This window comes from Tarenaya hassleriana, unplaced genomic scaffold, assembly GCF_000463585.1.
Source record: "Tarenaya hassleriana unplaced genomic scaffold, ASM46358v1 Cleome1, whole genome shotgun sequence".
Taxonomy (NCBI): Eukaryota; Viridiplantae; Streptophyta; class Magnoliopsida; order Brassicales; family Cleomaceae; genus Tarenaya; species Tarenaya hassleriana.
The window spans coordinates 5,065,332-5,076,761 of NW_010960187.1; the positions used below are offsets into that span (position 1 = coordinate 5,065,332).

The following is an 11,430-nucleotide window of genomic DNA, read 5'->3' on the forward strand; positions in this document are numbered from 1 at the left end:
CAGGTCTTCACGGATCTTCTTTAGTTTTTCATCTTCCACCTTGCTATGCTTCTGGAATAATGAAAAGCATAAAATTCATCAAACAAATTTAATAGCTATGGTTACATCATAATATCTAGGCAGAAAATTCACAAAAAAAAATTAGCATTTCCAAAGCACCTGATCAAATTCGTAAAGATTCTTTACAGCCTTCGCAATTTCTTCCTGATTCTTCTCATCCCACTTCTTCCTTCTCTCTTTCTGCATGCCAACAAAAAACAGAAGGAAATCAGTAAAATCTAATACAAGGTTGTACGAGGAGTGCAAATGAGTCCAACATACAGTCAATGATACCTTCAAACGAGAAGTCAAGTCGGATGCGAATAGCTCGTAAACCAACTTGCAACCAACACGCCATTCTCCAGAAGGGTTTTTCCACGAAGAGTTTACAGTCAAAAGCGCCCCTATAACAAGTCATTTAATCAGAAGCAATTCCAGACATAAAACAAGAAAGTTTCAAGCAATCCAAAAAAATAATCAGATCATCAACCTGATGCCCCATGAATCCGACCATTTCCATCGGCTTTCACCACTGTGGATGTATCTATATCCCCACTTCCGGTGCTGAATGGGGAAAAGTGTCATTGAGCCAGTATCACATTAAAGTAACCAAGAACACCAGATGAAAAAATTAGAAGTAAACGGTATATATACCAGTCTATAACGTCTAAAATCTTCGGCTTTCCATCAGATGTAACTTGCAAGCCAGCAGCAGCTGGATCAACGCGAGAATCTGATAACACAAAGTTCCGTTGATCAGTAACTACAATCCTTATCCGACAGAACCCAAGTCGAAGACTTAGTTCTCGAGCACAAAAAAACCGAACCATGAAATTAGCGACAGGAGCATTCTCCCCGCCGCCGCGAGACGACGTCAATGTGTCGGAGGAAGAACAAGGCATGGCCCTGAACCCAATCCTCTCCCTTCGGAATCTCGGACAGCTTCCAAGAGATTTGGGTCTGCGAGGGAACAGAGAAGAAAACAAAGTTAAACGATGACGACGGAGAAGCCCGCGAACACGAGTGCACTAAAAGCGGGGTGCCGTACAGATGCATCGGTTGGTTTTTTCATTTCCTTGAGGGTAATTTGGTAATTCCAGGCTTCGAAGGCTCCGTCGAGCATCTGTACGGTTTTGTCCTGTCGATGACGTGATTCCGTTCATGTACGGATTAAACGGACAGGATTCGGCGGGGCCCGCAAAAAGATATTTGGAAGTACACGATTTTATTCTCTATGTATTAACAATATCAAAGGAAGTTCCGCGAAAATTAACCGGTAAGTCAAAATGTGCATGCCCAATTAAAAATTTGATACATATATTAACTAATTCAGAAATTGCTTCCAAATTCAAACCCAATTACAAATGACTTTTATTTTCTGTTTTTATGGTCGGATCCGAATTCATAAATCCTGTTCTTGGTTTTGTGTTTTTAACAGATAATATAACATACGATTTTACCAAAAAATATATATAACACACGTTGTCACTTTCAATAAGATTATCAAATCTCGGGAGAGAACATTTGATTCACGAGCCACCATATTTGATTCCAGTCGACGAAACAGTGTAAAAATGAATTAGATCGAACCAAACTCAAAATTTACGAAGTCATAACGATTCATCATCGGCACCATACACGGAAACTGCCCTTTCTTTATGGTGGTCTTAGTTACGTACGCCTTGTAAAATATTCCTTTCTAATGTGTACAAATAACCTTACTACTATCAATTATATTTATATCTAAACATGTGGTTTTAATTCTTAATTTTTTTTATTATTTGTTTAATTTTGTAATTGATATTAGTGGAACTTTTTCTTTCTAACCCGTTAACATCCGTTTTTTTTTATTATAGCCAAATATTATTAAATCCGGTATTTCACATGTAAGAAATTAGCAAGTTGAATTGACAACAAGACCCTTTGTAAAATGTGACAAATTTGATGAGATTTTTCGACGAAAAGCTTTTTTTTTTCTAAAAGAGAGGGGAGTTTGTGGGGAAACGGACCAGCATCCATTGCCTTTCATAGGCCACCAAGTGGCTCCAACCCAACTCCTCCAGCAAATTCAGCTTCATTTCGTACAGTTTCTTCTTCGGAGGCTCATTCTCGCTCTGAATCATTTCCTCCAACACCTGAAACCACCCATCGAACATTTACACACCCAGATCATTTTTAGCTTCAGATGATTTTTACCACATCAGAGATTGTACATATGCTTTCCTTGTAGGGGGAGAAAGAAGTACCTTCAGCGCGATCCCGAGGCGTGACAGCCGTTTCTCGCGTAGGACACTGAGTTTACCGAACTTGGACGATTTCACATCGACCCATTTCATCAGTTCTTTGAAGTTCTCTTCGAATAGATCTTTCCTGCCACCGCTCTCTTTGCCTTCTTCCTTTTCCGCCTTGAGTATCCAAATCGATATTGTTAATGAGATGCCAAAAACATTTCATCATATGACTCCATAAACACCAGAACATATTCTTGTGAGAATGAACAGAGAAACTATAATCGATACAGAGGAAATACATCGATGTCCTTTACCTTCAGATTCTCGATGGCCACCATAGCTAACCCTTTCTGGTACAACGCCTCTGCCAGCTGATCACGGGTCATCTCCATCTTCTTCTTTATGTTCTGATTTCAAAAATAACATCGTGTATAAATCAGATTCGCGAATCTTGAAAAACCATATACAACATATAGACACTGAGACAAACTTTCGGAGGTCAAATGCTATACAAAAACAGGATCAAAGTGAAAGAACTTTGTAAACAAAAACTGCAAACACCTCAGCTTCCTCATCGTCTGGATCGTTTTTGAGTGGCAAGAATCTTGCCAACTCATCCATGTCGATACTGTCTATCACTTCGTTTGCTGCATCTATAACCTGAAAAGAGAGACTATCAGCTTCCATGCCCATATCTAGATCACCTATCATTTAATGCGATTTCTAAAGAACAAGAAATTCTTATATTGCTTGCTCCTCCTAATTATACCTTTTCATGGTGATTGATTTTCTCCTCAGCATCAGATCGAGAAAGCAGACCTTCCAAGATCTTAGCGAGCAATGGAGTATACTTAGGGTATTCAGACTGCCAAAGGAACAGATTATGCACATCGGTTTACAGCATATTGGACTACTAACAAGCTCTCTCTAAGATTTCCTCTGTTAGAAAATGGTATAAACATGTTTTCATGAGAAGAGAGAAAAGCATTTGAACTGGAAGAATATATAACCTTAAGACAACCACACAGCTTTTTCCATTCTGAACGCTCTTCCTCAGTTTCTTGTTTTAGGCTTCCGAGAAACTTGATCTTTGTGTCACGAATCTGATTACAAAGATTCATCATCATCAAGAAAAGAGAGTCGAAAAGAATTTATTCAGATATTCACCAATAAGTTCTGGATAAAATTATCTAAAAGTATATCCAGAATCGAAGAAAGGCATGGAACCAAATTTTTGCCCATACCTCTTCCTCCATGCGCTCCGATACAGATTTAGTGCTAGTTGGAGCAGAAGATTTCCCTTTTTCTTCCTCAATCTATCAAACAAAGTGTCATATATTTAACAAAAGAGACTACTTTCACGTGCAAACCAGGTAGCAAAGACGGGAGGAAAGAAAAGATAGGTTTATTAGAAACCTTGTTTGGTGGAACAACATAAGATATCTGATAAGAAACGGGATTATCTTTCGGATTTTTCCCTTCTTTATCATCAAATGATAATTTCCCATGTGAGATATCTCCCAGTAACACAGATCCTTGAGGAGCATTCTGCAGGTACAGTTAAATAGTAAATCGATAACCATCTGAGAGAAACAAATACCACAGAATCAATTATGTCAGCAAACAATCTATGTTCAAAACCTTGGGCAGCTTATCCGTCACCGGTTGGCTCACATAAAACGCTTCCTTTTTCCTGCAATATAATAAAAGTAAGAGATGCATGTTTAGGGAACTGAGTGTCATATATCAAATAAGAAAATTTAAGGAGGTAATCAAAACAGAAAGAATACCCAGGAATTAAAACAGATGATTTAAAGGCACCATTTCCCATGACACAACCGTCTGGTTCAGAATAGAAGTTCAGCCGAATAACCTCCTGCAATGCCAAAAGAAAAAGGGTGGAAAGGAGGAAACGAGAAATGGAGAGAAGATATCAAAGGTTTACATCAAGAATGAATAGAGCCGAGCCTTCTTCTCAGACATTTAAACACCTGCTTTATAAGCATAACAGGTCAGTAAATTCCTAAAGAAGGAAAAATCTTCAGACAAAACCATATGATAGGCGCTATGTGCCTAAACTCTACTCTTCAACCGCAAGATGTTAAATGCATAAGAGAAGGGACAAAACATAAACATTAAAAATGATCCAAGATTTGTCCCCAACCTGGTTCAGCACACATACTCTCCTGATAAAGATTATATTTTCAATACAAAGTAAAATTTAATTCACAACCTTACCTTTTCTGCCAAATTTCTTTCGATAAACAAAACAAGTTGCTTCAACTTTTCCAGCAACTGCACATTTTCATGCCTGGTGAAAGCAGTTAGAATAAGAAGAGACGGTCAGGTACAAACAAAATTAAACCATCAGCTTGATGCAGCACTATGTGCGGACTAAGATTATAACTTCTAGCTTGTCTTGACCTCTGTTTTCTTTTAATTGCAGCTTCACAACAGCCATAAAAAACAATATCATGACGAACCCAATACTGAAGCCAAAGACAATATCGATCCAAAAACTAAAGCTAATTTTTACGGGCATGTCGCTGACCAGTCTCATTCAGAAGATAGGTACTGCCTGGAGTTAGTATGACACAAACTCTACTCTCCAAAAATATAAAGCAAGTCCATGCATCCAAAAGACTGGTTGGTTCTATCAGAGATGTAGCACAAACCGCAGATATAGCTGCAGAATATATTCTCCCTTGGGAAGTTTTGTAGCCTCTGGATAAACATCACCCATTGCATATACACGCTGGAAGCAAGTCAGGTAGCATGTCAGAAAAAAAAAACACAAAAAGCATAAATCTGGCCACACAAGAAAAAAAAGGAAAATGTTTCTATACGGATCAGAATGCAGCATAATACTATGAAATCATTTTGTGAAACACAGCAGCTTTTTAGTTGACAATGTATATTGTGAAAGAGAATTTACAAGCCGGTATAGACCAGTAACATCAGCCTTTTAGCTGGCAGTTGAAAGGGTACCTTGTTTGCATCAGAGATCATATAAAACTGGGATTCAAATTTGTTGTCATATACGCGATTATTCAACAAGGGTATATGCGGTTTCACTTCAGCTCCGTCTTCCAATTTGAACTTGTAACTGCACAAACAATAGGATGAGGTGTTCTCTAACAACTGAGAAAGAGATAGACGAGAAACAAAAGCAGAAAAAGCAGATGCATAACCCACGTTAATGTCAATGCTAATATCTGTTTGCCTGATGGTAGTCTGTCACGGCTGGTTGATAGAGTCGTGAGTGTTGTATCAACAGGTCGATATGGAACTCGTATCTACGGTATGAACAAAACACCATGCATAAGAAAAATTGTGAACAAATAAAGCAAGTGAGATATAAGCAAAAAATCTTTAAGAGGCAAGCTGTGCCTTGTTAAGAACAGCTGTGGGAACAAGCTTTTCAGAAGCTAGAAGTGCTTCAGCTTCAATTTTAACCGGTGCTTCACTTCCATCGAGTATCAGCTCTTCTTTGTCAACATCAATGCCATGGAATGCAATCTGCAATAACCACACACAAGTCCCTTCAACTCATTTGTACTAAGATCACAAGATACTCAACCTAATGACCAAATGCTAATTGAATATAAAATCCTCCCTTTACCACAATAATGCCAAAATATCAAAACTCATGCTTACAAATTTTATCCTGGAATGACCCCCAGTAATTGTTCCATAGGACATGAGTAGGAGGAAAGAAAGGCTGCAACAAAACTAATGTCTAGAAAAGGAAATATTGGGGAAGGAGGAAACAGAGATAATCTCCTTCAGAAGTAAGAACAAGCATCATACACAACAACTAAAAGGGTTTCAAAGCATCTACAGCGAAATAATAACAAAAGGAAATTATACAAACTGACGTAAAGATTGCTGAATGATTCAATGCAGCCCAAGCATAGATAAATAAATAAATACAAGTGCATGCAATCCTCAGTAGTCAAAGACAAGGACTGAACTCAAATGGATTAAGATATCCAGTTCCTACCTCAAAATCAACAATAGTTGGTTCGTGACTTCCTTGGTTACCAGACCAGAATGGAGCTATTGCTAATTCCATGGTTTGACCACCAACCACAGGAAATGAAAAGCTTTTAGCAGATGGAGATGAGAACGTCGCAACGTTCTCCCACTTGATAGGCCTTTGCAGTGGACATAGCTGCAAGTTAAGCAGAAGTCAGAACCAGCAGCATTTCAAATTATTTTAAACCTTAAACATGCCTTACCTGAAGCGTTTCAATGAAAAACTGCCGAGTGGTATCAAACCAAGAAGTTCTTATTGTAGCCTCAACCCATGTCGCACCACGCGGCACCTCTACATACCTTCGTTCAATGTGGCCTAGAGCTGCAATTATTGAAGGAAATATCAACAAAAAGCAAGATTTGCATTTCAAGCCCGTATAATGTTTATCTTCATACACAACAATAAGACTACAAAAGATAACCTGCGATGAATGACATTTGCGGGAATGAAATCACCGGAGGTTGATTTGTCACCGTAATGGGCTTTATTATGGTGACAGGGATTCTGAAAACTGGGCCGCGATCTGGCGTTTTGCAATCAACCCCATACACTTCAAAGTAATGCACACCATTGCTGAGATTTGTAGGATCAACAACCACGCTGAAAAGAGATAGTTCATAAAAATTATTAACAAACATGACTACAAAGAAAGAAACTAATAAACAGAGGATAACAAAATACATAGAAACAGAAATAGAAATCACTAACTTGAAGCTGCGGCCATTATGAGTGAGCAGGAGATACTTGGGAACTCTTACAACTCCTTCATCTGTAGAGGCCAACTCGATACATTCCTCAAATGGGACAATGTCCTTTAAATTACTGGCGCCTTCGTGGAATTTTGGTTCAACTTTTATTGTCCACTATCAATGTCAAAACAAAGCTTGTTTCAGAATGTCAACACAGCACAAAACTGCTGTATGCAAGTTATCTGGGAGGAGAACGAGTCTGAGCAGAGGAATTATGAATCCAAGACAAATCTAGAAATTCGATACTCTGAGCAGTAGAAATAAAAGAACAGTAGTGTGATGAAAAAGAGCAATGATATTAAATAGGATGCAAACTAGTAAGTCTAGTGTGAATTTGGAAAGACGACTGCATACTTCAGGGTCTAATGTTTCCCGTAACATAGAAATAACTCACCTCAGTAGATTGTCTGCAATCAGTAGCCTCCCGCAGGTAGATCCCTCGTGATGTGGGGGCTGCAGATAACAGGTTAACAATCTTCAAGAGTATATGTTTATTAAAAAAGAACCCTCAAAACTATGATGGAATCGGAACATCCAATTTCATTGTTATCAGCCTAATGAGAAACGTCGATAGCTAGATTTCAGCAAACTTGAGTATAAAATTTTTCTGCATTGAGATCTTCAGAAATCTTAAAATGGTGCAGAAAGTCATTTTTTCTTCTTGATGGTACATGAAATTTTCCATTTAGTATCTATTGCATAGAGTATACTTACATGTTTTTCCAGCGAGATTGACCTTGATCTGATAGAAAACAGATGGACACTCCTGAAATTGTTTCAAGTATTCGTATGCCCTATAACGAGATAAGCAGCAAAACTAAATACAGAAACTATACCGCTGAACTCAACAACCTCAAAAGATACGGAAAAAAAAAAACTCCACGGGATGGGATTTTACTTGTCAACTTGTATAAGTCCCTGTCCAGTGGATAGTTTGTCTTCAGGTAGATCACCTACAGATTCAGATGAATTCTCAATGGCCCTCCGCACACTGTATGGACTAACTTGAATGCCTTGAGCCTGCAAAAGCATCATAAGACTTTTAATTGAATGAAAAATGTGCACCGAAAAGAATGGTGAGATAAAAAGAACATGCCAGACAAAACATCTAGGCAAAAAAAATGCTGGAGCAGAAACCTTTAAACCACTGAGAAGTAATGCAATTGCTCCACAAGCAGAAGGAGATGCCATTGATGTTCCACTCCCACACATTCGTCTTTGAAGTGTCCATGTAGGAACAGGAGCAACAGCTGTGCCAGGTGCACTTATGCTGACACCAAGATCTCCATCAGAGGTAGGTCCCCGACTGGACCTACAACACAAATTGACATGTATTTTAATGCTTGCTAAACCCTAAAACTAAGAAAACGATCGAACTGCAAGGAGAAAGGGGGAAAAATACCAAGTGGCCACTAGCCCCTCACAGGGAGGTTCAACCACCATATGGGCACCAGCAGCCATTGCAGGAGAAACATATGCACCAACACCGATGATACTGGAAGTTGTTCCACCGGGTGCAGCAACTGTCGTCAATGCTGGACCATCGTTGCCAGCACCACTTACAAATACAAGCCGTTGCTTGTTCACAGCCTAATACAAAATTCCAAAACATGCAATATGAATACGACATAATGCACATGCGATGTTAAGAGTTGACAAACAGATACGAGGGTTCTGAGATGATACTTCAGTAACAAGATCAACAAAGCGTCCGTAGTCCGGAAGCAGGGATGGCTCTGCATAACTCATGTTGATAAGATCACATTTATGCTGTACAAGGTTAAAACAAAAACGTCAGCATGCAAAAGTAGATGCATGATAGAAAAAACACATTTCTGCCCAGAAATAGAAAAAACAAGCAGCAGCACCACAGACTGTTCTGGCATTGAATAGCATCAAAGTGGTAGGAAATAACTTTCAAGCATTATTAATCTATCACCTCGGTTACTGATAATCTACTTTCAGATATACAAATAACCACCTCTAAAGCTGCTATCAATGCCCGTGTCAAGCCAGTTCCAGTCTCCATTGAATCTAAGCGAATACTTCTCACAAGTTTTGATTGATGAATGATTATTACAATATGATTTTTGTATCCTATTTATAAGATGAAACAACATGAAAATTAGAAACATAACATAAATAAAACACAAAATAAAATGCTTGATAGATGTGGCCTTCAAGAGAGTCTTCATAAACAATGTGGTCTTCAAGAAGTGCTTTAAATGCCTTTGAAAAATGTGTTCCCGTAATTGACTTTGACCTCTTTATTTTGACCTTCATAATTCCCTCTCAAGGGCCATAATTAGACTTGTAATGGCCCTAACTTGATAATGGGTTGGTCCAACTTCAAATTCTTCATGTTTTGGGCCAAAAACTTCACATATCATCTCAATATATAGGGCATGATGTTTCTGAGTTGTTGTGAAGTGTCTGAACTATCTTGTCATTTTCCATATTGTCCATGTTGCTAGTGATGATCACATCATTCCCCTTCTCTTGAAAATGATTTGCCCTCAAATCTGAAACCTCTATTATTCTGTTGTGGGTCTGTCTTCCATATTGTCTCCTATGTTTTGCATCTCCAGGATCAAATATGGTATTTTAGTACAAGTCAGAGTTTAGAGATGCGATACCAAACTCCATAATAGTTGAGGAATCCTCTGTATGCCTATATTTGATGGGCAAAAGATCATCCTTTACATCTCCATTCTCGACACTTGTTATCAGTTTTTGAATTTTCTCTTCCGGTTTACTGTCTACATAGCTTTCTCCGATAATAAAATCGATTGACTCGTCAACCTTACGTCGAGATGCATCTTTCTGAGTTGCAATGACATCATCAATCCTGACCAGTTTGTCATCAGATACATCTGACTTTGTATTGGCTTCAAAAATCACTTCTCGAACATCCATGCAGGGTTTAAGATGTGTAAATGATGGGCCTTCCAATTTGTCCTTCGTCACAACAATACAAACACCTGAAGTTTTTTGTTCATCAAGCATATGTTCAGTTGCACTTGACTCCCAGATCATCAACCTGATGCCCCATGAATCCGACCATTTCCATCGGCTTTCACCACTGTGGATGTATCTATATCCCCACTTCCGGTGCTGAATGGGGAAAAGTGCCATTGAACCAGTATCACGTTAAAGTAACCAAGAACACCAGATGAAAAATTAGAAGTAAACGGTATATGTACCAGTCTATAACGTCTAAAACCTTCGGCTTTCCATCAGATGTAACTTGCAAGCCCGCAGCAGCTGGATCAACGCGAGAATCTGATAACACAAAGCTTCGTTGATCAGTAACTACAATCCTTATCCGACAGAACCCAAGTCGAAGACTTCTTAGTTCTCGAGCACAAAAAAAAAAAGAAGGACTTCCTGGCACAAGCCAAGAGGCTTTACAGTTACACGACCGCATTCGTGACCAAGAACCCGAGAAACGCGTATCTGAATTACAGAGATCTCGATATCGGAGTGAACGATCACGGGAAGAACAGCTTCGAGGAAGGAGAGGTGTACGGAAGAAAGTACTTTGGAGACAATTTCGATCGACTGGTTAAGATAAAAACAGAGGTCGATCCCAAGAATTTCTTCAGGAACGAGCAGAGTATACCTACCTTGGCAAGTAAGGAATAAAACAGGAGCATTCTCCCCGCCGCCGCGAGACGACGTCAATGTGTCGGAGGAAGAACAAGGCATGGCCCTGAACCCAATCCTCTCCCTTCGGAATCTCGGACAGCTTCCAAGAGATTTGGGTCTGCGAGGGAACAGAGAAGAAAACAAAGTTAAACGATGACGACGGAGAAGCCCGCGAACACGAGTGCACTAAAAGCGGGGTGCCGTACAGATGCATCGGTTGGTTTTTTCATTTCCTTGAGGGTAATTTGGTAATTCCAAGCTTCGAAGGCTCCGTCGATGCATCTGTACGGTTTTGTTGTCGATGACGTGATTCCGTTCGTGTACGGATTAAACGGACAGGATTCGGCGGGGCCCGCAAAAAGATATTTGGAAATTTTATTCTATATGTATTAACAATATCAAAGGAAGTTCCGCGAAAATTAACCGGTAAGTCAAAATGTGCATGCCCAATTAAAAATTTGATACATATATTAACTAATTCAGAAATTGCTTCCAAATTCAAACCCAATTACAAATGACTTTTATTTTCTGTTTTTATGGTCGGATCCGAATTCATAAATCCTGTTCTTGGTTTTATATTTTTAACAGATAATATAACATACGATTTTACCAAAATATATATATATATATAACACACGTTGTCACTTCCAATAAGATTATCAAATCTCGAGAGAGAACATTTGATTCACGAGCCACCATATTTGATTCCAGTCGACGAAACCGT

At 39.0% G+C, this 11,430-nt stretch overlaps 1 protein-coding gene across 1 annotated transcript; it reads right to left on the bottom strand.

The window, feature by feature from the left end:
* Nucleotides 1–1,924: 1,924 nt before the first annotated feature.
* LOC104824860 (tripeptidyl-peptidase 2-like) lies at nucleotides 1,925–9,094 on the bottom strand. The gene is made up of 26 exons (XM_019202521.1): nucleotides 9,040–9,094; nucleotides 8,745–8,828; nucleotides 8,461–8,648; nucleotides 8,196–8,370; nucleotides 7,957–8,078; nucleotides 7,773–7,852; nucleotides 7,453–7,511; nucleotides 7,018–7,172; nucleotides 6,731–6,909; nucleotides 6,512–6,630; nucleotides 6,274–6,444; nucleotides 5,661–5,789; nucleotides 5,466–5,566; nucleotides 5,259–5,376; nucleotides 4,946–5,025; nucleotides 4,509–4,581; nucleotides 4,061–4,146; nucleotides 3,912–3,963; nucleotides 3,687–3,818; nucleotides 3,515–3,586; nucleotides 3,281–3,373; nucleotides 3,040–3,135; nucleotides 2,832–2,930; nucleotides 2,585–2,677; nucleotides 2,286–2,444; nucleotides 1,925–2,174 (listed from the first exon to the last, which is right to left on the bottom strand). Exons 1-26 carry the CDS (start codon nucleotides 9,085–9,087, stop codon nucleotides 2,016–2,018), a joined length of 2,922 nt encoding a protein of 973 aa, XP_019058066.1. The 5' UTR covers nucleotides 9,088–9,094; the 3' UTR covers nucleotides 1,925–2,015.
* Nucleotides 9,095–11,430: the final 2,336 nt, after the last annotated feature.

Bases quoted from the DNA above. Each gene is read 5' to 3' on its own strand.
- LOC104824860 (XM_019202521.1), bottom strand. From the start codon at position 9,087: ATGGAGACTGGAACTGGCTTGACACGGGCATTGATAGCAGCTTTAGAG. The intron at 4,147-4,508 runs GTAAGGTTGTGA...TTGGCATTGCAG, and splicing joins AAAGAAATTTGGCAGAAAAG to GAGGTTATTCGGCTGAACTT. The intron at 3,587-3,686 runs GTTTCTAATAAA...TTTGTTTGATAG, and splicing joins ATGTTGTTCCACCAAACAAG to ATTGAGGAAGAAAAAGGGAA.